The 24960-nt window shown below is 39.7% G+C and overlaps 1 protein-coding gene across 2 annotated transcripts in view; it reads right to left on the bottom strand.

Annotated features, from left to right (window-relative positions):
• Positions 1 to 7237: 7237 nt before the first annotated feature.
• Positions 7238 to 24960, bottom strand: part of MOSPD2 (motile sperm domain containing 2) — a 56567-nt gene continuing 38844 nt past the window's right edge. Inside the window, exons 9-15 of one of the 2 annotated variants that reach the window (XM_039233900.1) lie at positions 22791 to 22967; positions 22038 to 22150; positions 19689 to 19785; positions 18753 to 18849; positions 18237 to 18366; positions 10225 to 10327; positions 7238 to 9638 (exon numbers count right to left, since the gene is read on the bottom strand). In XM_039233900.1, the coding sequence (XP_039089831.1) occupies positions 9501 to 9638; positions 10225 to 10327; positions 18237 to 18366; positions 18753 to 18849; positions 19689 to 19785; positions 22038 to 22150; positions 22791 to 22967 (855 nt within the window). In that variant the 3' untranslated portion in view covers positions 7238 to 9500. The remainder of the gene's footprint in view (positions 9639 to 10224; positions 10328 to 18236; positions 18367 to 18752; positions 18850 to 19688; positions 19786 to 22037; positions 22151 to 22790; positions 22968 to 24960) is intronic. The other variant, XM_039233901.1, reaches the window with a different exon arrangement.

Raw genomic sequence — 24960 nt, 5'->3', positions numbered from 1 at the left:
CTTTCCATGTTTTGGCTATTGTTGAGAGTGCTGCTATGAACATTGGGGTACGTGGTGTTTTTCTTCTGTTCCATTTTTATTTATTTAAAAAAATTTTTTAATGTTTTATTTTTGAGAGAGAGAGAGAGAGAGAGAGAGAGACAGCATGAGCAGGGGAGGGTCAGAGATAGAGGGGGACACAGAATCTGAAACAGGCTCCAGGCTCTGAGCTGGCAGTCAGCACAGAGCCCGATGTGGGGCTTGAACCCATGAACCGTGAGATCATGACGTGAGGTAAAGTCGGACACTTAACTGACTGAGCCACCCAGGCGCCCCTCTTCTGTTCTGTTTTTAGATTCCACACATAAGTGAGGTCATATAGTATTTGTCTTTCTCTGTCTGACTTATTTCACTTAGCATAATGGTCTTAAGGTCCCTCCATGTTATCATAAATGGCAAGATATCTTTTTTTTTTTTTTTTTTTTTTTACAGCTGAATAATATTCCATTATATATATACCACATATTCTTGATTGATTCATCTGTTGATGCACATTCAGGTTGTTTCCATGTTTTGCCTATTGTAAACAGTGCTGCAGTGAACAAAGGGGTGCATGTATCTTCTCAAATAGTGTTTTTGTTTTTTTCAGATAAATACACAGAGGTGGAATTGGTGGATCATATGGTAGTTCTTTTTTTAATCTTTTGAGGAACCTCCATGCTGTCTTCCAGAGTGACTGCACCAATTTACATTTCTGCCAACAGTGTACAAGGATTCCCTTATTTCCGCATCCTCACCAACACTTGTTATCTCTTGTCTTTTTGATACTAGCCATTCTGACAGGTGTGAGGTGATATCTCGTGGTTTTGATTTGCATTTCCCTGATGATCAGTGCTGTTGAAGATCTTTTTATGTATCTGTTGGATATGTGTATAATCTTTGAAAAAATGTCTATTCAGATCTTCTGTCCAGTTTTTAATCTGATGGGTGTTTTTGACTCTTGAGTTGTATGAGTTCGTCATATATTTTAGCTATTAGCCCCTTATCAGATACATGACTTGCTAATATTTTCTCCCTTTCTGTAGGTTGCCTTTTCGTTTTATTGATGGGTTTCTTTGCTGTGCAGAAGCTTTTTAGTTTGATGTAGTCCCACTTGTTTATTTTTACCTTTGGTGTCACATCCAAAAGAAAAATCGTTGCCAAGAACAATGTCGAGGAGCTGACTTGCCTATGTTTTCTTCTAGGACTTTTATGGTTTCAAGTCTTATATTCAAGTCATTAATCCATTTTTAGTTAACTTGTGTATATGGTGTAAGACAGTTATTTAGTTTCATTCTTCTGCATGTGGCTGTCCAGTATTCTCAGCACCATTTACTGCAGAGACTGTTCTTTTCCATTTTTTATTCTTGGCTCTTTTGTTGTAAGCTAATTAATGATGTATGTGTGTGTTTATTTCTGGGCTTTTCTGTTTCATTGATCTATGTGTCTGCTTTTATACCAATACCATACTGATTTGATCACCATAGCTTTGTAATATAGTTTGAAATCAGGAAGCATGGTGTCTCCAGCTTTGTTTTTTTTTTTCTCAAGATGGGCTTGGCTATTAGGGGTGTTTTGTTGTTACATACACATTTTAGGATGGTTTGTTCTATGAAAAATTCCATCGGAAGTTTGAAAGGGATTGCATTGATTCTGTAGATTGCTTTGGGTAGTACCAGCATCTTTACAAAATTAATTCTTCCAGATGATGAGCACAACATTCTTTCCATTTATTTGTGTCTTCAGTTTTCTTCATTAGTCTTACTGGTGTGCAGGTTTTTCTCTTCCTTGGTTGTGTTTATTCCTAGGTATTCTTTTGATGCACTTATAAATCTAATTATGCTCATTTCTTTTTCTGATAGTTCATTATTAGTGTATAAAAATGCAACAGATTTTTGTATATTGATTTTGTATCCTGCAGTTTTACTGAATTTGTTGATTAGTTCTAACAGTTTTCTGGTGAAGTCTTTCAGGTTTTCTATCTATAATATCATGTCATACGATCTGTAGACATAATGTCATGTCTACAAATAGCAACAGTTTTACTTCTTCTTTTCCAATTTGGATACCTTTTACTTCTTTTTCTTGCTTTTATTTCTTTCTGTTTCTGGCTAGGACTTAACAATGCAATATTGAATAAAAGGGACAAGAGGGGGCAAAGAGATACTTTTTCTCAGCAAATGATGAGCTGAGGGTCACAGTGAGGGTCACAGTGAGGAGGTAAGCAGTGGAAGGCGGGGAGGTTGGGATAGAGAATTCCAGGTGGAGATGGGACCTGTTCAGGAAAGGGAGGTGCAAACAAGAAGACCTCCAAATGTTGAAGGAGCCACAACACTGAAGAAAAAGGCTGATAAGTGCAGCTTGACAAGAAATGGTTTACTAAGAGGACTTAACAGATAAAAGCAAGACCCACAACCTCACTTCCTGTGACACCTGCTTTTGTAGCCCGAGGTCGTGAAGTAGGTGCTAAGAGACCACACAGGAGGAGAATGTTTGAGAATACAGGTGTGTCATAGTCCTATCTCCAAGACAGAGAGAGGACATTATTCGCTGATGGTGTACTTAAGGATGTGGTTAAATAAAAGAAAGAATGTGGGGAAGTGGGTTGGGCTCTAGAAGGCTTCAGGTCAGAGTGGTCATCATGGTAGATTTGTCCAAGATGGTGTTAGTCTGGTTCATACAGGACCATACCATAAAGAGCGAGAGAGAGTGGGGAAAGTGAGGCTGAGAAGGTAGGCCAACAGTCAGATCCTCCAGAAGTTGGTAAACCAAGTTAGGAAATGTAATTATGGGCTAAGAGCCATGGTAGCCACTTGAGAGTCTTAATCTGGGGAGTTGTATGATAGGATGTGCATTTTTAATGAGTCCTGAATATCCCTGAATGCCATATGGAGAAAGGACTGAAGAGAATCAACAATACTGCCTGAGGTTGTTGCAGAAACCAAATGAGAGATGCTGTGGATCAAAGAATGGGGGTTGCAGTGGAAAGGGAGAGAAGTGGAGAGTGGAAGGGCCCCTGTGGGGTCAAGGGTGAAGATCAGGTTTCTAGCTGGTATAACTTGAATGGAGGGTAGTGCCATTCATTGAGATGGAGACTGAGGGCCAGGTCTGGGGGAAGATCATGAGTTGTTTTTGACATTTTATAATGGACATCTGGAACTGCCAAGTTGATGGTAGATACATATCCTGTTGTAGGCTTAGAATAGGTCTCCTTGGAATATTCAAGGGTTAATGGTTTACCAATGCTAATTGCAGCTTGGGGTATTGAGGAGATTACCTATGGCAAGAAAGGAAAGGAATCCCAGTTCTTTTTGTTTTGTTTTATTTTGTTTTTTTTGGTAATTTTTTTAGTTTATTTCTTGAGAGAGAGAGAGAGAGAGAGAGAGAGAGAGCGAGCGAGCTTGAGCAGGGGACGGTCAGAGAGAGAGGGAGACTGAGAATGCCAAGCAGGCTCTGCACTGTCAGTGTAAAGCCCAGTGTGGGGCTTGAACTCACAAACCATGAGATCATGGCCTGAGCCAAAATCAAGTGTCAGAGGCTTAGCTGACTGAGCCACCCAGGCACCTCAAGGGAGGCCTGTTCTAATATTAACATCTTACAGACTTTGTGGAGGGAGATAAGCCAGTAAAGGCCACTAGAGAGTGTTAGTGGGAGAAGAAAAACCTGACAGTTGGTGCAGCCAAATGCTGCTGTAAGAATTCACTTCAGAGTCAAACTGAAGCAACTCCATTGGATGAAGTGACAGGAAGTCATCGTTGGACTTTGAGCAGGTATTGTTTCTCTGGAGTGATGGGAATAGATACTAAAATGTAGTGAGATAACAGGAAGGAGATGGAAGCGGAGATGTGGTGAGAACCCTTCCTGAACAGTTCTCAGTTTGGATTTTGGCCTCAGCCATGTGAAGCACATCCTCAAGTCTTAAAATCAAGAGGGTCTGTTCGACTTAATATATGTAGAATGGGAGATGTGAATGATTTTTTTTTCTCATTCAATCTCATTTGTCTTGTGCCTCTTAAGAGAATCTTGCTGATGGTGATTCGAGTTTTGAAGACACAATACGTATTATTTATTGTACTATATCCCCCTTCCAAATAAAGCCAACTAAATACATTATCTGGTATTAAACTGAAGGTCTGGACTCACCAAGGTAGGAGTTACTATATCCATCTCTGTTGTGGCAACTTCCTAATGAATTTTCAGGGGAAATTCTGAGTATACTCAATTTTACTCTAAGCACTCACTTTGGATAGAGCTCCTCTATAAAGATGCACCTCCACCTTTAATGAATAAGATCTTAAGTGGTTTAAGTGATCCCAGAGTAGTAAATACTGAATTTGAAAGGAAGCTTTGCTTTTTATATCAGTTTCCTTTTACCTTCCCTTTTTTGTAACTTCTTGGTTCAGCCACATTAAAAAACAGTTACATTTCGTTAGACTATCATACTATTGTTAGTGCTCCTAATAATAACCTCATCCCTCTCCACTCCCTTAAAAGGAAATAGCTTGAGTCATAGAGTTAGGATATTGGCAAAGTACCCAAAACACATTTTTCACATTTAGTTTATGACAGAGAACAGTGATTTGGTGTTTGGCTCAAAGTTGCTCAAGCACATCTGCCTATTAGCGGACAAAAGCAATTCTGGGCAAATTTAATGGCAAATAGTAATTGTACTGAATGAATCTGTTTGCTAGTATTAGAGTGAGGGCTTGGTATAGAAAAGAAAGAGAAGTATTAGAGTGGGAACAACAAACAACTAACTTCTTTGGTTGTCCCAGATCCAGCAAAAGGGGGCAGGCATGATATTAGGAGTTTGGAGGTTTCTTGCAGAGAAGACGTAGAGAGAGTGAGTTCAAGTCTGAATTTCTGAGGCAATAGCAAGTCCATGCAAGATGGTTTTAGATGACTTCCAAAAATCAGTGAGATTTTTCAACACACACACACACACACACACACACACACACCCCTGTAGAATGAGAATGACATGAAAGTGTGCAGAGGACTTTCTGGAATAATAGAATTCAATGTACTGGAGTTTGATCCATAGTAAATTGGACAATACAAATGCTGGGAATCATGATGTAAGTTTCTGGAAGAAAAGGATTTTCCCCCTTTCTTATAGTTTTAACATTTTCAATGTAGCTACCTTGACAGAGCAAATGAATGTCCAAGAAAGCTTATTTAATTAAACTAACTGAAATGAATGGATTATTCTGAAGTAAAAGAGAAATTTGAAAAAAAAATTGTTTTTCACTAGAGCTTTTGTTTCCAAAAGTACACATCACTGGACCATTGCCCTAGTGCATTACTCTGTCATAAGAATGTATCTTGAGTGTTTGTGGTTGAACAAATGTTGAAGATACTAGTTACATACTTTCCCTTAAGTTGGTTTACAAGCGTTTGAATACATGTGTGCACTGAAAAAGAAAGCCAACTGGGATAGAGACATACTATGCCTGTCATTCGGTGCCTAACATAATCCTCATCTGTTTGCTTTCACGTGTGGGACATGTGTGAAGTCCAATCAGTCAACTAGACCGGGTAAGGTTGGTTTAGCTTCCTGACTCTGTTTTCTGATCTGCAAAATGGGGGGACCAGATTGGATGAGCTTGCAGATTCTACTGGACACACCCTGTGTAACCACCCCCCCACCCTTGAGTGGGGGCCAGAGTTAGTGAATGTGATGGGATAGCACTCGCATAAATTAAGTTAGCTTATACAGCAGAAGGGATTTGGCAGATGTAATTAAGGACAAAATTATGAAGACGTGAAAGATCCTATGTGATCTTTTTGTTGATTACAAATTTAAGGGAAACTTATGGGTGGAATATTGCAAAATCAATTCTGTGTGTGTGTGTGTGTGTGTGTGGTGGTTTGAAGGGATGTGGGCGCAATGGTGGAAGGAAGCATCTAAGTCTTCATCAGACTGGAAGGGATACTCCTTCACAGGATTCAAGGCAGCCAATCATCACTAGCCTTCCAAAGTGTATCTCTTGACCTGCGCACTAGAATTAAGAGTAGGGTACCACGGAGGCAAGGGTGGGAATTCAAAGCAGGGGAAAGTGTGGCGAACTGATGACTGGTTTCGAATGAGGTGGGATATTCAGTAAGATCATCCCAAGTGTGGAAAGTTCTAGGAAGCTGGGATGGAAGGTGGTGGGGGCAACATCAGCAAAGCCACGGCCTGCCTCTCCAGGGCTGCTGTACCTGCATTATTTCCTCTCACTCATGCTCCTCCTGGCGCACAGTACCAGGATGATCAGACTCAGAGCTGAGGAAACAGGCTGAAAGAGGTCAAGTAACACCCCCAAGTAACAGAGGGAAGCCGAACCCAGAGGGTCTTACTACAGAGCCCTCACTCCTCACCACCTTTGCCACAAATGGGACAATTTCCATGGTCTCTCTGGGGCAGGGGGAGAAAGGGAGTCCTATGCTTCTGGGGCTGATGTTGTTAGGTCACCGTTTTGTTTTTGTCGCTTTATTCCTAATTTGTCATCGTTTCGTTTTTTGTTTTTTTTTTTTTTTTTCAGTTTTGAAGATGGCTCTGTCCTATCCATTCCATTTTTATGGAGTGGGAGCTGCCATTTGGGAGTTAGCATCCAGTGGTGAGGGGACCACATCAACAATCCCAACGCCCCTCCCCAAGGACACCCTCACCCCGTGGGTGCCTCGTCACAGGGACTGCCTTCCGTGTACGCACGAGCCAGGTAGGACGGCGGCCGGCTCCTGTCAGTTAGGAAAGTGTACTAGGACTGAGGGGACTCACGTGGGGCAGCTCTCGTGAAGGTTCCATGATGGAGCCCCGAGTCAGGACAGGGAGTCTAGTGTTTGAGTTTGGGGGAAACGGAGAGCTGCACTGAAGAGTGGCCAGGCTCTGACCCGGGCCGAGGAGAAACGGGACACACGAGAGACAGGTTTACCCGATAACGTAATTGTATCTGTGGAAGCTTACAGCGCTGTCCTTATAAAAATGCAAAGCAGGGCCAGAAGACATTAATGTGATCTCTAAAAGGTCAGAGTGAGCCTGAACATTGATTTTAAGATACTTTATCAATTAGAGACCAGAGGTTTTTCCTGATGATATTTATTTCATAAATGTAATTATTTTTCTAAAACATATTAAAATAGAAAACATGTTCTTTTGATCAATTATACAAAGAAAATACCAATATAGTAATAAAAATACTGAAAATATATGAAAAGCACCAGAATATTAGAGAAATTACACTGGCAACAATTCTAGGAATATTTTTTTTTTTTTTTGCAATTGTACAATAAAGTGCTATTAAATCCAGTCAAAATTAGTGGCAAGATATAAAAACAGTTATGGTATTGTTAGGAAATTTGAGGCTAGGTTTAACCGCAATTGCATTTCTAGGCTACTTTCCGATCAAGCTAATAATATTTGATTAATGTTTTCATGGAAAATCTATTAATTTCCATTCTCAAGCGAAAATCTCGATCTCCGTGTTGATCCTTGGTAATTTGGTCATGAACAGGTAATGACAAGATAAAAAGTAAAATTATTATCTGAGTGCTCAGAGCAATAATCATACAAAATGTGATTAAATAAAATCAAATGAAGACAGAATAAAATCACATGTAAAGAAGTGATTAGTTAAGACAAGAACAAAAGTTCAGATGCCTTTGATTTTATCGTTAATTTTCAATAATCTTGCATAGTCACACTTAGTAGACACACAAACATTAACAAGATAGGTTTTTAACTTCAACTGGCCAGACATCAGCGAAGAACATTTTAGTGAGTCAATGTCATTTTCATAGGAAACATTAAAGGGACACTGTTAGGACAATACACTTCCAATTCGGACCAACGGTTTCCTCATTCATTGGCTGAGGAACAAAAAAACACAGACAAATACTTGGGGATTAGGTTATGTGAGAGCCGGGAATGTAACAGATAAAGGGAACCGCTGTGCACACAGGGAGATACTATGGGTAGTACTTAGGGTGTACTGAAGTCACTTTCACGGCTGGAGTTGGCAAACTGCAACAGAAAAACCCAAATTAAGACAAAGTATCAGACCAGTGTCCTTTTAAGGTTTTATGGCTAGGCCAATTTTGAAGGGACTCTATGAAATCACTCTCTCCAACTGGATTTTGGACTCAGCTTCTCAAGATGAAAGCCGTCAATACTACACTTCAGAATAAAAAATTCTCCAAACGTGGCTCAATCAAAACTCAAAATTTATTTAACAGGCAGACTGTGTTTTCTTTCAGATGAAGTAGAGTTACATGTGAACCAACACGGACTGAAGCTGGCTGTGTGAGAAAACAAACGAATTTCATCGGCCTCTGCCCCTGCAAGTTGTATCACTTGAGGAATTGAGGGACCACCCTGGGGACTGCTGTGACCAAGGCGGAGTGCCCAGCACGAGCCCTGATCTGAAGGTTTGTACCAGTGGATCAGGAATTCTAGTTTTCACTCCTAAATGGAGAATCGACACTCGAGTTTTGATTTTCCCCCCACGTTTATAGATACTCCAGTGTTTTGTCACGTTTCCTTCTTGTGGCTGATTTTCACGTGGAACTGAAATGTGAATGAATCCCACTGCTATGCATCTCAAAAATCAAGGTTCCAAAGAAAGAAATTTTAACTCCTTTCATTTAGCAAAGAGGGTGGAGATGGTACAAAGGAGGATTAGACCTTTATAAGGAATGGAGCACGGGGGTCAGTGTCCGGCCCCAGTGCACGATGTGCAGCTGCATAAAAAAGACCGGAAGGGAGGACCAAGAGTTGTTTTCTTCTCGATGTCACTGACAGAATTCAAGGAAACCCAAGCAAACTTAGTTTCCCCAATTCTATCTAAATGTGAGTGTTCATAAAAAAGTCTGAGATTAATAAAAGGCAGACTGTTAAGGAAGACAGATAAGAACAAAGGCTAAAAGGTGGTTTGGCGTTAAATAGTTTTACATACCCAAAGAATATTGACTAGCATCTGGAAGGACTTCTCAAAATTACAAAGTCATGTTTACAGAAATTACTCTGTATTAAGTATGGTTTTTTCCCAATATACATATTCTATATACATAGTATAGAAAAGCTAATAAGTTGGCTCAGCTATAATGATTTTGTCATTAAAAAAAAAAAAAAGCAGATTACATTTTTTGGCTGCGACAAAGCTTGTTATTTCTACTTTTCAGTCCAGCTAATGTACACATATAAGGAAACTGAAACTTTTGAAGTATTCAAATCAAAAGGAAAAAATAAATTATATCTAAAGTATTAATTTACACAGTGGCTATGCCTTGACTTGATTAACTATGGTCTCTTAGAATCAATCTCTCCAGTGTTTCCTTATTCTAACAGAGTTTATTTTCGGGACGCATATTTGTTCCCCTCTAAAGGTTGCATGTTTCCTTTCAGGAAGCACAGACGTGCAAAACTTTTAGTGGCATGAAGTTCTGGGTCTTTTTCCAACTAATGAGTGAAAGAGCCACGTTTCTTGCTGAACTCCAGTTCTTTAAGTGTACAACAAATAGAAGAGAGAGATGACAAAAGCAAGCAAGAGCATTGTTAAGGAAAGCAGCAGCTGCTGGAACCAGATACAACGCTGAACTTGGTCTTCAAGCTTCCTATTGCTTTCTAGTAAATGATTGAGCTGAAGAGGGGAAAAAAAAGGATGAAAGATTTGTATCAGTAAAACAGTACATTAACCATGTGAACGACAACTAGGAATATTAGACATCCAAACATGAGTACAGGATGGGGTCCGTCTACTCAGAACAGCTGGGAGCTGGAAACGCAAGGAGGTGAGATTACATTTGGTTGGTGAACAGACGTACACCTGCTTACCCGTGTTTTGGAAAGGTCTAATTTTCCAGTTCAAAAGGAGCAAAGCAATCACTTCCTGGAGGTACCAAAACCAGCTAGTCAGAAGGAGAGCCGGTTGAATCTTGTTTGAATTTAAATGGTACCTCTTCCTTGAGATCAAATTCTTGGATACTATCCCAAGCACCACACCTTGTCCAAATTAGAATGGCCAGAGCTTTAAAAAAAAAAGTTGACAGATCGCCAAAAGTAACCCCTGGCTTACCATTTTAGATTTGGCTTCCCTTTGCAAAGAAAAGAGCATTTCTGTTGTGTCTATGCCAAAGGTTTTCTCTACGTCAGTGGGGGAAAAAGTGGGTTTCTACTGTTGGTTAGCATTAACACCTTTGTTTTAGTTAGGGAGAAAGAACACTTACTTGTAGATAAAGATCTTCACTGGTTTTATCTGACATGTTAAAAGCACTGTCTTTTAAGGTCAGGGTGGTTGGTTTACTGCTCTCAACAATATGACATCTTAACCTATGGAAATGCAAAGGAAACACGATTATAAAAGGAAACTGTACAATGAAGAAAGTTAAACACAGAAATAGATGTAGCAGGCATGAAAGCACTCATTCTTCTCCCCAGTTACACGTTAAGGCAGCAGCACAGCGTGTATTGATCTTGGAAGGGGAACACAATTTGCCACCCCAGGATATGCCTCTCAGTCAGGAGGACTATGTTGGGCTCGCTGTTTTCGAAGAAACAGCAGACATCAGAAAAGCTTTGAAAATCTTTTGTAAGAGACACTGACATTTATAAAGGAAATCTCTACTTTATGTCTCCTCTCTGTACCAGGAAGAGGGGATGACAAAAATCTCTAGGAGAAGGGACCGATCTAAATCTGCTTAAGGACCTTACCCTCGTTGACTGTGATTTTCCCGACAGCCTCCCCTAACTGGCTTGCTTACTCCCCAACATCTTTTCTTGAGCTGGCGATGGTCTTTAAGGTGGCATCTTGGGCCATTTGGGGGAGGTTTTGCTCTTTCCCTGGTATGTCCCATGTAGACAGGAAGTATACGTGTTATTCAACTTCTCTTTTCTCCTATTAATCTGTCTTTTATTCCAGGGGGTGGGGGCCTCAGCCAAGAACCCAGTAAGGCAGAAGGAAAATTATTTTTCCTCTCCTACATTTTGGCAACCTACGATGGGCCCTGCTGAGACACCGTACTCACGGAGGAGCCTACAGATGGGATCGTGGGAAAGTGGCAGAAGCCAGCAAAGGGTAAGAATTCTTACTGACTCAGCTTTTCTGGATCTCATACTAGTGCCAGGGCAAGAGAGACACATAAAAATTTCACCTTGTCCCTACCTTTCCAAATTTAGATTAGCAGAAGAAAATTGGTCAAATGAGGTTTTCCTTTGATCTCGTTCTATGTATTGAGAGCCTGGGTTTGGGACCAGCAAGAATATTCTGTTCGGTCTCTGCCGGCTAGAGCATGCATATGGACACATGCACGTAGCTGAACAGGCTGGAGGTCTGAGACACACAGGGTGACCCGCAGCATTCTCTTCTGCCGGCCGTGCCACCTCTCAGGGCAGTTTGTCATTCGGGGCCCCAGTCCACTCCCGTGGTAGCACAGATCGCAGGGTCTGTGAGCGGGGGCCTCGCACATTGTTGTGGGAAACCCGAGCTGCCATTTTCACGACACTGTTCTCCCCACTTGAGGCAATGACGGCTTTTGCTTTCTTACGCTCCCTCTCTGAGGGCTGCAGTATTTGGCACCCTCTTTCGAGAAGCCTCTTGTGTCCAAGGTTATGGCATCAAAAGGCCTGTTGGCTTGAGTTGCTACTGAGATTAAGAGAAGATCCAACTTGTCGATGCCAGATGGTGGATCTTTTGCAGGAAAAGCTTCTATGCTTAATACAGTTTTAGAGAGCTCTCATCCTAAACAATGGTCTTATTGGTACCTCTGGAAAGACCACATTGAAAGGAGAACATGACCGAGTAGGATGGCTAGCCTGAGGGACTTCCATAGAAAGATGAGATTACAAAGTTTTGTTTTTTTTTTTAATTAAAAATTTTTTTTAAATGTTTTATTTCTGAGAGAGACAGAGTGAGCAGGGGAGGGTCAGAGAGAGAGGGAGACACAGAATGTGAAGCAGGCTCCAGGCTCTGAGCTGGCTGTCAGCACAGAGCCTGACATGGGGCTTGAACCCAGGAACCCTGAGATCATGACCTGAGCCGAAGTTTGACGCTTAGCGGACTGAGACACCCTGGCGCCTGAGATTAGGAAGTTTTTAATCTCCACTTTCAGAAGATAACCACCTACCAAATTTAGAGAAGAGGTAAAAAGATCAGGCCCCATTCACATGGACTGTGACTGGCTGCTAAGGGTGGTGGTTCTCATGAGGACTATACAGTAGTTATCAGATAAGCCCCATACCCCCCCTGGGGAAAACTCTTCTCACTGGAAACATGACGGGAAGGAATTTCTCCCAGGCTCTCCTACAGATGTTTAGGAAATGGATCAGCTGATGTCTGGGGGCTGATAGGACAGGTTGTTTTCCCCCAAATTAAATTGGTCCAAGGATGAACTAAACATTCAGAAAAAGGACAGCATTCTAAGGCGCTTGTACTTTCTATAAACTTTTTAAAGGCATGTTGCATTAAACCCTGACGCTCCAGAACACAGAGACCACTTCATTTCCATCTTAGTTGGAAATCTTCTCCCTGATATAGAGCAGACTAAAGAAAATGTAGCTGGATGGTTGGTGCATCCCCTGATCCCATTCAGCTTGCAACAGAATTATCTGAGGAATTAAAAGCAACCCTCTTTGACTTGTAAGTCTTGACAAAACCACAAATGCAACACCGGAAGCAGTGCACAATCCGCCTAACCTTGCCCGTCCTAAAGCCTTCCCCTCTCATCTGCAAATACATGTTGGTATTATCAAAGATCAGGACATTGGAAACAGAACTGTCCTGTGCTTAAGACAAAGAAAATAAAAATAGTAATTACTGTAAACCTCTGATAACAGGCAAAGATACCCCCCAAAATGCCTACGAAAAAACCAACCAAACAAAACCCAAACAAACCCTGATACTTTCTCTGTGCCTTTCAGGTAGACATTTTCTACCCTATCTTCTCTAGGACCTGATAGCTAACTCTTTGAAACACAAACTTGAGGGTAAACTTATTCCAACTGCCAGAAACACAATTTGGATCTAAATGTTCTTTTATAAACTAGTGAGTTTCATGTTATTGTACCTGATTCATGGCTAAAATTTTAGAGCTAGTTAGCTAAAAAAGTCTGTGTCTATGGTTTCTGTGTGTCTATATATGTACGTTGTTGGATCTGTGATATTTTTCTGCCTCTGGACAGTATTGCCAAGATTAATGTGTAAAAGCTCTGTGTGACTGACTTAAAGAAAAATAAGCACTTATCAAATTAAGTATTCTTAAAACTCTTAGAAATGAAAGACACTTGGGTTAGTTTCTATAAGTTCATGTGATGTGGAGTAATCTTAGGTAAAATAAAAGCTAGGTTACGTTTGTTGGTTTAAAATAGGCATGTCTTCAAAGTTATCCTTTTTTTCTACTTGACTTTAGTTTCATGTTTTTAGGTAAACTGGATAAGAGTTTTTAGGTGAATTTGTCTACTTGAAAACAGTTTTTCAACTCTGGTAACTGGAAACCTTAGTTTTGCTAAGTTAAATACGAAAATATTTCCAAGCAAGATAAAATACTGAAACCTTACTAAACACAAGTTTATCTACTTTTAGATTCTTATTATAGATGAACTAAAAATATTTAGTCTGTTAGTAAATAAATCTCGTGCCACATTGAAAAACTACAATGAGGAAGCACAGGCTTCTAGAAATTATGTATCCCCACATTTGCCAATCTATAGAATGCTGGTGTTAACTGACCACAATTGTTTACTACTTAGTTTTCACTAAAAATTATGGTTTCTAAGGGTAAAGAATTCTGAATCACATATGTGATTAAAACTACTAGAAAAAATGGAGTTGACTAACTCCATGTGCAAGGAAAATAGGATGTGTTTTTGGCTGAGGAAATACGGACACGTATTTTTGTTAAAGGGAATGAAAGTAATTTTATCCTAAATTCAAGCTGGTTATTTCTGAATAGGGAAGAGAGTAAAGAAAATTTTCACTTTCTGTAGTCAAGCTGGCTAACATGGAATGAATTTGTTACAAGGATTGTAAAAAAGTAGCTTTAATGTCAATGGCGTACTTAGGTAAAACTAAAAGTTAACCTCTGCTAAAAAAAAAAAACAACACTTTCTTGGACTATCAGTTAAAAACCTTTCACACTCTTATCAGTAGTTATCTTTTAAGTAATCTGTCTAGAAAGCAAAGGTTGTGTGTTTTATCAAAATAATTTCCTGTGCTTCATGTTATCTTTATCATCATGTATTTGATTGCTTAGGAAAATAGTCTTCTAAAGATTAAAAGAGCTAAGTTTTACTGACAACGATGTACCTTTCTGCATTTGCCTTTCACATTTTGTCATCACTGTGGTTAAAAGGATAATTATTATTTCATGATGATCTAGGATTCTACTTAGTTAAGTGTCTAAAACCTGATATTTTTGACAAACCACAACTCAAATTCTAAAAAAACTTTTTGACCTTGAACTATCTGTGGAATTTTTCAGAGGGCTTCTGGAACATATCGAAAGATTTGTTCCCTCTATTAAAAAGAGCTATAAAACTAATTAGGGACTAGGTTAAGTTACAGGGGAAGCACTGTCAAGTAATCCTAAACCTTCTTTAGATTGTATTTATATGGATATATTATTAACATAGGTGTACCCGAAATTGCATAAAATTCCTAGAAATCGCCTATGTTCTGGTATAAGGTTACTGTTGGTAATTCTAATTATCATCTTACAATGTTGTATGTCACAGAAATAACCGAATTTCCTTGTCAAAAGCATTCTAATAAATCTCATCAGGTCTGTAACCATGGCCATTTTTAAGTCTTTTTGTCATTTACAGAAGCTACTGTTTTACCTGGATCCTTTCGCAAATGTGCTTCTTATGGAAAGGACTCTGACAAGTACTCCAGAAAACAGGTTTCTGACGACTTTAAGATCATAAAACTGAACTGGTAAGAATTCCCAAATAAAAAAGCTGGTTTCAAGCAGACCAAAAATTAATAACGTGGGAGGGAATGAACTGATGAATACACTTTTTAGGACTTTGAAACACTGCTGGTTCCTTAATGTTTCATTTTCCCAGGTTTAAGGATAAGCTGTCTATGATCGACAGCAATTTAGTAAACTATACCTTTGTAAGCAGAATTGAAACAAGGTTTCTCCCTACCTGGTCCCTCCAGCATTCAGAAACTCATAGTACTCTTTCATGGAAATACAGTTTTTCAGTTCAATAATCTCTTTTCCTTGGAAGAGGACACAGTGAAAAGCATGGTTATATTACTAAGGTTTTGACTTGAAAGTCATATTTGAAAATGATATGCATAAAAGTCAGGTATGAACAGTTTTAAGGGCTTAAGATTGATTTTATGGACCCAATAAAGCCCCTGGGAACCTTGCTTACAGGCTTCTGGACAGCCTTACCAGGTAAGGAAGGCCCCTTACCTTGGCACGCTCAGGGGAGGAATTCATCTAAATCTGCATAGTAGCCTTACGCTTGTTTACGATGCTTTTCCTGATAACTCTCATTACTGGCTCCTCTGTTCCCGAACCCACTCCCCCCAATCTTTCTTCTTTCACCAGAGATGGTATTTAAGGTGGGTAGAGGGCAAATTATTTTTCCTTCCCTACTTCTTCTTCTTCTTTTTTTTTTCAGGTTTATTTTGAGAAAGCACCAGAGCAAATGGGGGAGGGGCAGTAAGGGGGAGAGAGAATCCCAAGCAGGTTCTGCACTGTCCGTGCAGAGCCCTCAAACCATGAGATCATGACCTGAGTTGAAATTAAGCGTTGGGCACTTTACCGACAGAGCCACCAAGGCACCCCGCTTCCTACTTCTTAATGCATGTGTAATAACACAAGAATTACAGATATGGCTTAATAACCTACGAGTTTATTTTATACAGTAATCAGTAGAATCCACCTGATCTTACTACTAATTTGCAGACCACCCTTTCTAGATGGGAGTCGATGCTTCACGTGGGCCTTCAGCACGAAACCACCAAGTCTCACTCTTTCTGGGACGTAAATGATCCTCTCTTGAAAACCAAACCATGAGCAACTGATTAAAAGAAAAAACCTGCTTTTGAGGGACTTTGATAAGAACTTCAAATTAATCTCCATCTTTTATACCAGGGTTACTTAACCTTTCAATTTGTTTTCATAGCCACACCTTGGACAAAAATAAACTCTTGCGAAAAACAAAGTGGACAGTGTTACAGCTTGGAAATTTATTCTGTCCCTAGTCAAACCCATCCCGAGCCTTAATCTACATCTGCTTTCCCTCTTCCTTCCTGAAGAAAGCTGATTCTTACCTTGGATTTAGGTCTTGTCCCTTCAACTTTCTCAGGAATTTCACTATTAGTGATTTACCCTGTATAGTCAGCCCCGCACATTGAAAAACCCACGCCAGACAACCCCTTCATCAACACTACATTATTCCTTCCTCCAGCAAGCCAAATCTCTAGAACAATCTTACTACCTCCATTTCTTTGGCACTTGGCTCTTGCCAATGGAAACTGCCCCTCAGGTGGTCAGTGATGACCTCCACGAGGTCGCTGGTGGCCACTGCCCACACCTCATCCTTCCTGACTGGCCTGGAGGCACTTGGTAGTGCTGGTCCCTTCCTCTTTTGTGAAAGGCTCTTTCCCTGGACTTGTGATGACACAACTCACCTACTGCTTTCCCTCCTCAGTCCCTGCTGGATTATCTTCCTCTGGCCACGAAATATTGCCCTAGGCTAGGCGCTTCCCCTCTCTTCCTGGGCCAGCTGAGATAAAGCTGGTCTGCCCAGGCCCACTTCTGTTCTCCTCCCCTCTGTGAACATGCCTGCAAACAGTGACCTCGTCAGAGGTGAAGCGGGTCAGGTCGATGCTCTCTCAGTGGTTGTATGATGGTGACCAAACCCCTCTTCTGGGCCCTATCCACCTCTGTCCGGCTTTCTTCTCACCCTAAGTCCTGTCACTCCTGTGGTCCAGCCACATGTGTGTTCTGTCACTTGCTTTTGAACATTTAACTCAGGCATGACCGTTACTAGGTTTTCTAGCTTCTCATTTATCAAAGGAGACAAAGAACTACTTACTTCCTAGGGTCATTTTAATGACTGACTGAGTAAGTAAGAGTGAAGCACTTGAATAGAGCCGGCCGTATGCCAGCCCTGTTGCAAGTGTTAACCCAGTATCAGTCTTCCACCTGTGTCTGCCTACACTCTTTTCCACACAGCCCCTAAAATAATCCTTTAAAAAAAAATAAGCCAGATCACCTCCTGGCTCTGCTTAGCACCAACTATAGTTTCTTCTCTCAAAATCAGAAGTCCTCACTGTGGTAATCATTTGCCTTCCTACTAGCTCTTTGACCTCCTCTCCCACAAGCTGCACTTCACCTCCTTGCTGTTCCTTACACAGACCAAGCACATGCCTATTTCACTTGTGGTTCCCTCTACCTGGGAAGTACTTTTTCCAGTTATCTATATGGCTTATTCTCTCTCTTCCTTCAGGGCCTACCAAAGTGCCATCAGAATGGCCATCCTTAACCACCCACCATTCTTTGTTTTGGGGGGCTGTCCTTTGCGTTGCAGGACATATAGCAGCATCCCTGGTCTCTAGCTCCCCCAGTACCCCACTGCCCACTTGTGACAATGAACAATCTTTCCAGACATTGACAAGTGTCTCCTGGGAGGCAGAAGTGGCACGCTTCAAAAGGAAACCACAACAGTCTTATCTTTTCTCCTTTTCTGTGTATCTGTGCATGCACATACATACTTGTATATGCCTATGCAGTCCCGGGTTTCCCCCCTAATATATCATGGGTACTTTCCCGTATCAGAACAAGAGACTTCCCGCACTCTGGAATAGCTGCAGAGCACTCCTGCTTATACTCAAGTGCGTTTGATGCTTGCTTTACTGGTGACCATTTAGGTTTGTTCTTTCTCATTTTTCACTAGTACAAACAATGCTGCAACACACACATTCTAGGTCACAAAGTGAGTGTTCCTATACAGGGAACTGCCGGGACAGATCTAGGTTCGTAATTTGGACACCTCCAGATTCTTGCGCTGGCCTGTAAGCAAGTCTCTGGTATTAGCAACCTCCTTGAGAAACTCCAGATCTCATTCACCTGGGCACCCTAGGGCCCCCAACAGCTTGAGGCCCACTCTAGAAGCCTAAATGTCTGCCAAATGCAAGAAGGAAGAGACACCTGCCTAGTCTGTGCAGACCTCTCTCTCTCTGATTCTTCCCATCACCGCTGAGAGTCTCTAAGAAGCATACCTATGCTCCATCACTTTGTTTCTGGGAACTTCTTTCCAGAACTGAGTCAATTCTGCTGGGCCCGTGCCAGATGACTGTTCCATTTCTGCAGCCATTATCAGAAAACGGTCCTGCGCAGAGACTGTTAAACCTGCATTCCAAAAGAGTAACTTATTATTAAACAAGAGCCTTTACAAAGGGTTGGCCGTGTGGTTTAAGGCATTATTCTAGAAAACAGTGGAAAAAGGACAATATGGAACCACCTTAAAAAGGAAAAAAAAATTTTTTTAATGAGGACTTTTTAAAAAATTATATTTCAACTGGCATGAGTTTAAAGAGTTTTATGTATTAAAAAAAACCATTCTAATGAGACCCATTTACCCATCTCATTTTACACATGTGGAAACGGATGCCTAAGAATGCAGTGAGGTGACTTGTTGATGCTCTGATTTCCAGATCCTAGTCCAGCTCTACGGACTCCTCACCCAGCCCCACGTACCCCAGCACACTCTCTGAGGCCATCAGGGGACAACTCACCTCCATGGGGAGACACAACTATATCAACTGAGGCTCCAGGGTCACAACTGCTATTGCTTGGCTTGACTCTGTACTTTTCTGGGGCAGTTGTTCTCACCTGTTTATAAATACAATAATCAGGTAACTAACAACATAATGATAAAAATGCTTTTGCGGGGTAATGGGCTTGAAAACGATTTTTAGAAAACTAGCAATTAATAATAAAGTCTACAAAACAACCATGGTGGTCAAGCATAGATCATATCTTTCCCCATCAACAGGAAAACAGTATGTTACTCTATTTTTTAAAATATTCACTCATCTTGGAAGTCCAACTGTCACTCAGCCTTCCTTTTAAACAAAACAATCTGTGAGGTATGCTATCTGGCAATTGCCTAAATTTAATAATACAAATTCCAAAAAGCTGTGTATTAGGACATGTTATAATAGTGTTGTCAAATTAAAAACATTCGATAATCAAAGAACATCCTAGTGGTCTAAGTTAAATAGACGATTTAAGGCAATAATTTCTATAACATGGGGCAGTGGTAGACTCGGTCATTAGGTTAGTATCCAGCATAAACTATATTCCAAACTATATCAAACTGGGGGGGGGGGAAATGTACTCTTGGTTTCACAGTTTTATTTTTTTGCTATTATGATTTATATGATGAACAGTGATTTTCCTTGGTTTTTTATTTATAACAAACATTAAAGCCTGAGATTAATTTGGACATTAGCCTATTACGGCTCATTAAAGATGGAGATACAGATCCCAGGGAAGGTTTTAGATAAACTATGCCATGTGGTTAAAACTAGAAGGCAGTGTAACATGCATAAAGAAATCATAAAAATACTGTGCAAGTTGCAAATCCTCAATCTTTCAATTAAAATGTCTGAAATCACTTCCCATATCAGATTTCCACATATAATCTATTAGATCTTTCAGGTACTTACCTTAAACGCCACAGTGTTTTTAGTTACATTCGTCAACACTATTAAAGTCTTCTTCTCTCCAGATTCTGTACTTCCAAAATATAGTTCTTCTGCTGGGCTAGGTGGTGACAAAAACATAAGGCATTTGTAGTATTCAGAATAAATGACAATCTAATGATTAGCTGAAAGAAAAATATTTGATATTTTGTGCTCATTTATGTAAAGAGATTTCATCAAAAAAGAAAAGATTAGAAAACAATTACCTAATATAGTTTGTGTTTTAATCTTACTAATTCATTGCATGCTGTTTAAAAGTCCTATGGTTGGTTTCCCCAAGATCAAAAGCTAAATAGAAAAGGACAGAAGAAAAGAATAAGATGATTCTGAATCAGCCTATAATCAGCACCATCTAAAGGTGCATTTAAACTCTTTGGAAGGTTATAGATAATCAAAACAGAAAAAACTGCCGCTTCAACTTTAATGACAAACAGATTAGAATGGGGCATAATTTTATACACCAACAAAGAAAAGCCTAACTTAAAATGAACGATCATTAGAGATCTCTTGAAGTAACAGAGACCTTACTATATAAAGGCTTTTTCTAAGTAATATAGAATACAAAAAAACACAAATAAAATTTGGGGTGGGAAATATTTGTCAAACAGTAATATCAGTGAGCCTCAAAATACAAATTTTACTATTACTTGACACTGTGGAGCTCATGAACTGAAAAAACTAAAAGACTGAAGCCACGTTTGTGTAGTTTTTATTCTTTTAATGTTTATTTTTGAGAGAGACAGAGCATGAGTGGGGGAGGGGCAGAGAGAGAGGAGAGGAAGACAGAATCCAAAGCAGGCTCCAAGCTGTCAGCAGAGCACCCCAAGTGGGACTCAAACTCATAAGCCGTGAGATCGTGACCTGAGCAGAAGTTGGACTGAGCCACCCGGGTGCCCCAATTGTGTAGTTTAATTACATGAGTCAACTTGTATTCAGGTGCCTCCAAACAGTGGGCAGAACAGGGCTTTTGTTTTAGATAAAAAGGTGAATTGTTCAGACTGTCCTTGACCATATACGTAAGTACATTCATTTTATATCAGGAATGTGTGTATATCAGAGATTTGGAGAACACATATTTTTAAGGACGCGCTCTCCTAGGAGGGCTGTGCCCAGCTTTTGACAAGACAAATTAGCACGGCTGCTGCCTTACTTTGAGAGCCCATCTGATGTAACGCAGAAAAGACAAAGAAGGTTATGAATCTCAGAAGTACTCTTAGTAAGCAGCACAAAAACCATGAGACTTCTGGGAGACAGCCGCTGTTTGGGTGCCTGTGCCTGTGGGTGGCAGGTGCTGGGACTTTGCTGGGGGTGGAGGCTGCCCTGCCCTACCCTGGCCCAAACCAGCTCTCCTAGCCAACCCTCGACGTTCATGAGCCAAGATCTAGGGTGTCCACAAGCCTCCAATGAAAAGTGTGAAACTTCTAAACCATTATAGGGAAAGAGGAGAAACATACTCCACAGCGGGGGCGTGGCAAAGAAAAACCATGACCAGCAGAATATGCATGTGGGATCTCCTCCACCACCCCCATAAGCGCGCACACACACACACACAGATGGTAGAGATAAATCCCAATATAACAGTAATCCCACTATATGTAAACAAACCAGTCTTCTCAATTAGAATATCAGATTTTTATAAAAGTCTGGTTCTATTGGTCATAAGAGTCATACCTAAAAGAGTTACACAGAAAGATTTCAACTACAGGACAGAAAATGATACATTAGGTCATCACTAAAGTTGGCATAGCAATAATTAACATAAGGCCATATAAATTTATCAACTAAAAGCATTATTAGTGAGAAAATCTTTACGTAATGATCATTAAGAACAATTCTGAATCTCAGACTGAGTAACCCAGAAACAAAAATAGCGATGTGCTGAACTTGGGCTTTGGTAAAAAAATAAAAAAATAAAAAAAATAAATCTATTTTTCTAGTCCAACTTTAGCTTTTAGAAGGTCAAACTGATAAGTGCTTAGTTCTCTGTCATCTCTAGCACTCTCAAAGTTGTCCAAGTCAAACACTATCAGTAAAATGAGAAAAATATATGTCCTTCAGATTAACTGTTCATATACGAATATTCACTTTTATTAATTGATGGGAAATGAGGGCCCTTTAATTACACTTAATGGAATAACAAAAAGGTGGCTAAAAATGTCTACTGTGTCTGGAAACCAAGGTGAGTCTTTGGATAACCTTTAATTAGAAAACTTCTATACTGTTTTTCAAACTGTGGAAATACATTTTCCCTCAAGATGATCAAGATAGATTATTAAAAAAAGCATAGCTAATAAAATCTTAAACTATTATTACCTGATGTGTAGTAAGGGCCCTTTAAACACACTCAATGGTTTTTTGAAAGCTTTCATTTTGGAATCAACCTTTTCATTTTCCTCTGCTTTGGAAGTATGTTCGGTTACGTTAATCTAAAGACCCCAAAAAAAAGAATGAAGAAAAAAAGATAAATTTAGTTTCATACTGACAGCCAGGCAGTTCATTAGGTGAAAAAGTAAACATTATAGTGATCCAAATCTTTATAATCTTTAACATAAGTTTATTACACCTAAATTACATTTAACATATATTAACATGACTATTAACATAGATTTCAGTGCCTACTACAACTAAGTCACTACAGAATATATAACATTGACTTTCCCATAGGATCTTTAAATTTGTTATAAATTATAACATATTTATCCTTCTATCAAGCCCCCCATGACTCATAAAAAGATAGCTAAGTGCTCTTTCCAAAACTGAAATAGAGGAAGTAGGGAAAAGGTTTTAAACTATTTTTACTTTATCTCTGATAAAAAATATTTTTGAAAACACAATTCCTTCAAGGTGCATTTTGCCAATTTTTATACAAATGCATGAAATCAGCCTTGTCACACACCATAGTGACATTACTGGTTAGCCAGTGACCTCCTTCCTCTTTCTTTTCACATACAAAATGTGAAAGGACAGGAAGTTAAATGAATTACCCAAAATCACATAGCTAGCTAGTTGCAGAACTGCAGACAGGCTACAGATTCTGACTCAAATTCATTTTATTGTTACAACTACCTTTTTTAGAAGAGCCGTTTGTTCTTCACTGGAAATCGTTTCCAAAGTTTCTTTGCCATCACTTTCTAGATCTTCTTTACTTGAAGCTTCATCTTCACTGGCAATAGGCCCATTTTCACACAGCGGTGTCTGGAAGTCATCATCTACTAGTGGTGGGTAGCTGTACTTGAAAGGGTCCTAGGAGAAAGGAATTTTAGAACAGCCTGCTAAGAGGTGGGCGGACAAACACTTCTCTAAGTTAAAAATCTACTCTCTGGGCCAACAACCAAACCAAGACAAAAAAAAAAGCTGACTTAATTAGATAGTGAATTTTTTTTTTTTTAAAAAAGGAAGCATTTCAAAACACAAGGGGAAAGAGCAGTAAGTGTATATGCAACTGACTAGCCCTTTGTAAACAACCAAGTTAGATCTCTTGCTCATTCTTTGCACCAAAAAGAATTTCAGATGAATAAAAACTTGAAAGGATATATTAAATTTTTTTATTTTTATTATTATTTTTTTACTAATCTCTACACCTGATGTGGGACTTGAAACCATGACCTTGAGATCAAGAGTCACCTACTCTTCCAATGGAGCCAGCCAGGTGCTCTGAAAGTGTCATTTTTTAAAAACCATGTAAGCTTAAAACCACCACCACCACCACCACATAACAACATAAGCTCCAGGAAAACACACTGAAGGATAAAAAACAAAACAGAACAGAACAGAAAACAGGGGCACCTGGCTGGTTCAGTCGGTAGAGCCTATGACTCCTGATCTCAGTATTGTGAGTTCAAGCCCCATATTGGGTATAGAGCCTACTTAAAACAAATACATTTATAAAAAAAAAAACAACAACAGAAAACCTAAGTAGTGAAGACCTTTCTAATCATAGCATAAAACCCGGCAGGCATAAAAATACTGATAAAAAATGAGCACACTAAAATGAAACATTTCTGAACAACAAAAAACCCAACAACCAATCCTTCACCCGGCACCACCAAAAAAACCCAAAACAAAACAAAAACAAAAATGCTTAAAATAAAGTTTTTTTTTAAAAAGCCACAGCTGGAAAAATATGTATCCCATGTATCAAACAAGACAGCTTTTGTTAATATATACAAATCAAGAAAAGTTATAACAGAATTTTAAAAAAAGGAATGATACAGAGTTCATAAAGAACAGACTACCTTTTAAATCATAAAAAAATACTCAACATCACTTACAATAATACAAATGCAAATTCAAACCACACTTAGAATATTTTTCACCAGAGACTGGCAAAGGTGACCAAAAAGAGTATGCAATACTGGCAAGCGCGTGGTTCAGGCATTGCCACGTGGTACTGGGAAATGAGCACCATCTCTTTAGAGGGAAACAGACATCAGCTATCAAAATTGAAACTACAAATACCCATCGACCTGGTGATTTTAACTCAAGGAGCCCACCTTCTACTTACACTCCTGCACCCATGTACCAAGATATTTACAAGGATAGTCACTGCAGCACTCCTAATAGTGGCAAGATTAGAAAACAGGTAATAGTCCTTCCAAAGAGAACTGATTAAATACGTTATGTTACATCCATACAATGGAATATTCTGCAATGGTTTAAAATATCAGGTAGACCTCTATGAATCCATATAGCATAAACTAACAAGAGATGATGTGGAAAAAACTTTGAAACAACATAATGTGACCGTTATGTGACAAAAAAATAAAATGGACAGAGGATCTCCAGGAGAGAAAAGTTGGACGCCATGGGAGGGAAACATGCTTAGGACTAGACTACTGTACTTTTCTGTCTTTGGTATTGTTTGCTTTTAAAACAATCAGGTGTAAGTACTACTTTTGGGGAAAAAAGTATGTTAAAGAATGGTAGTCCTACTATAATTCTGAGCAGTCCTAAAAAAATATACCATTATGGGGCGCCTGGGTGGCTTAGTCGGTTAAGCGTCCAACTTTTGCTTAGGTCACGATCTCGCGGTTCGTGGGTTCGAGCCCTGCGTTGGGCTCTGTGCTGACTGCCAGCTCAGAGCCTGGAGCCTGTTTCAGTCTGTGACTCCCTCCCTCTCTCTCTCTGACCCTCCCCTGCTCACACTGTCTCTCTCTCTCTCTCTCTCCTAGAAATAAATAAAACATTAAAAAAAAAAATATATATATATATATATATATATATACCATTAATGAGA

Source organism: Hyaena hyaena, unplaced genomic scaffold (genome assembly GCF_003009895.1).
Source record: "Hyaena hyaena isolate Hyena2069 unplaced genomic scaffold, ASM300989v1 scaffold_80, whole genome shotgun sequence".
Lineage (NCBI taxonomy): Eukaryota > Metazoa > Chordata > Mammalia > Carnivora > Hyaenidae > Hyaena > Hyaena hyaena.
The sequence above is the reverse complement of the archived record's forward strand: the minus strand, read 5'-3'. Positions and strand labels throughout refer to the sequence as shown.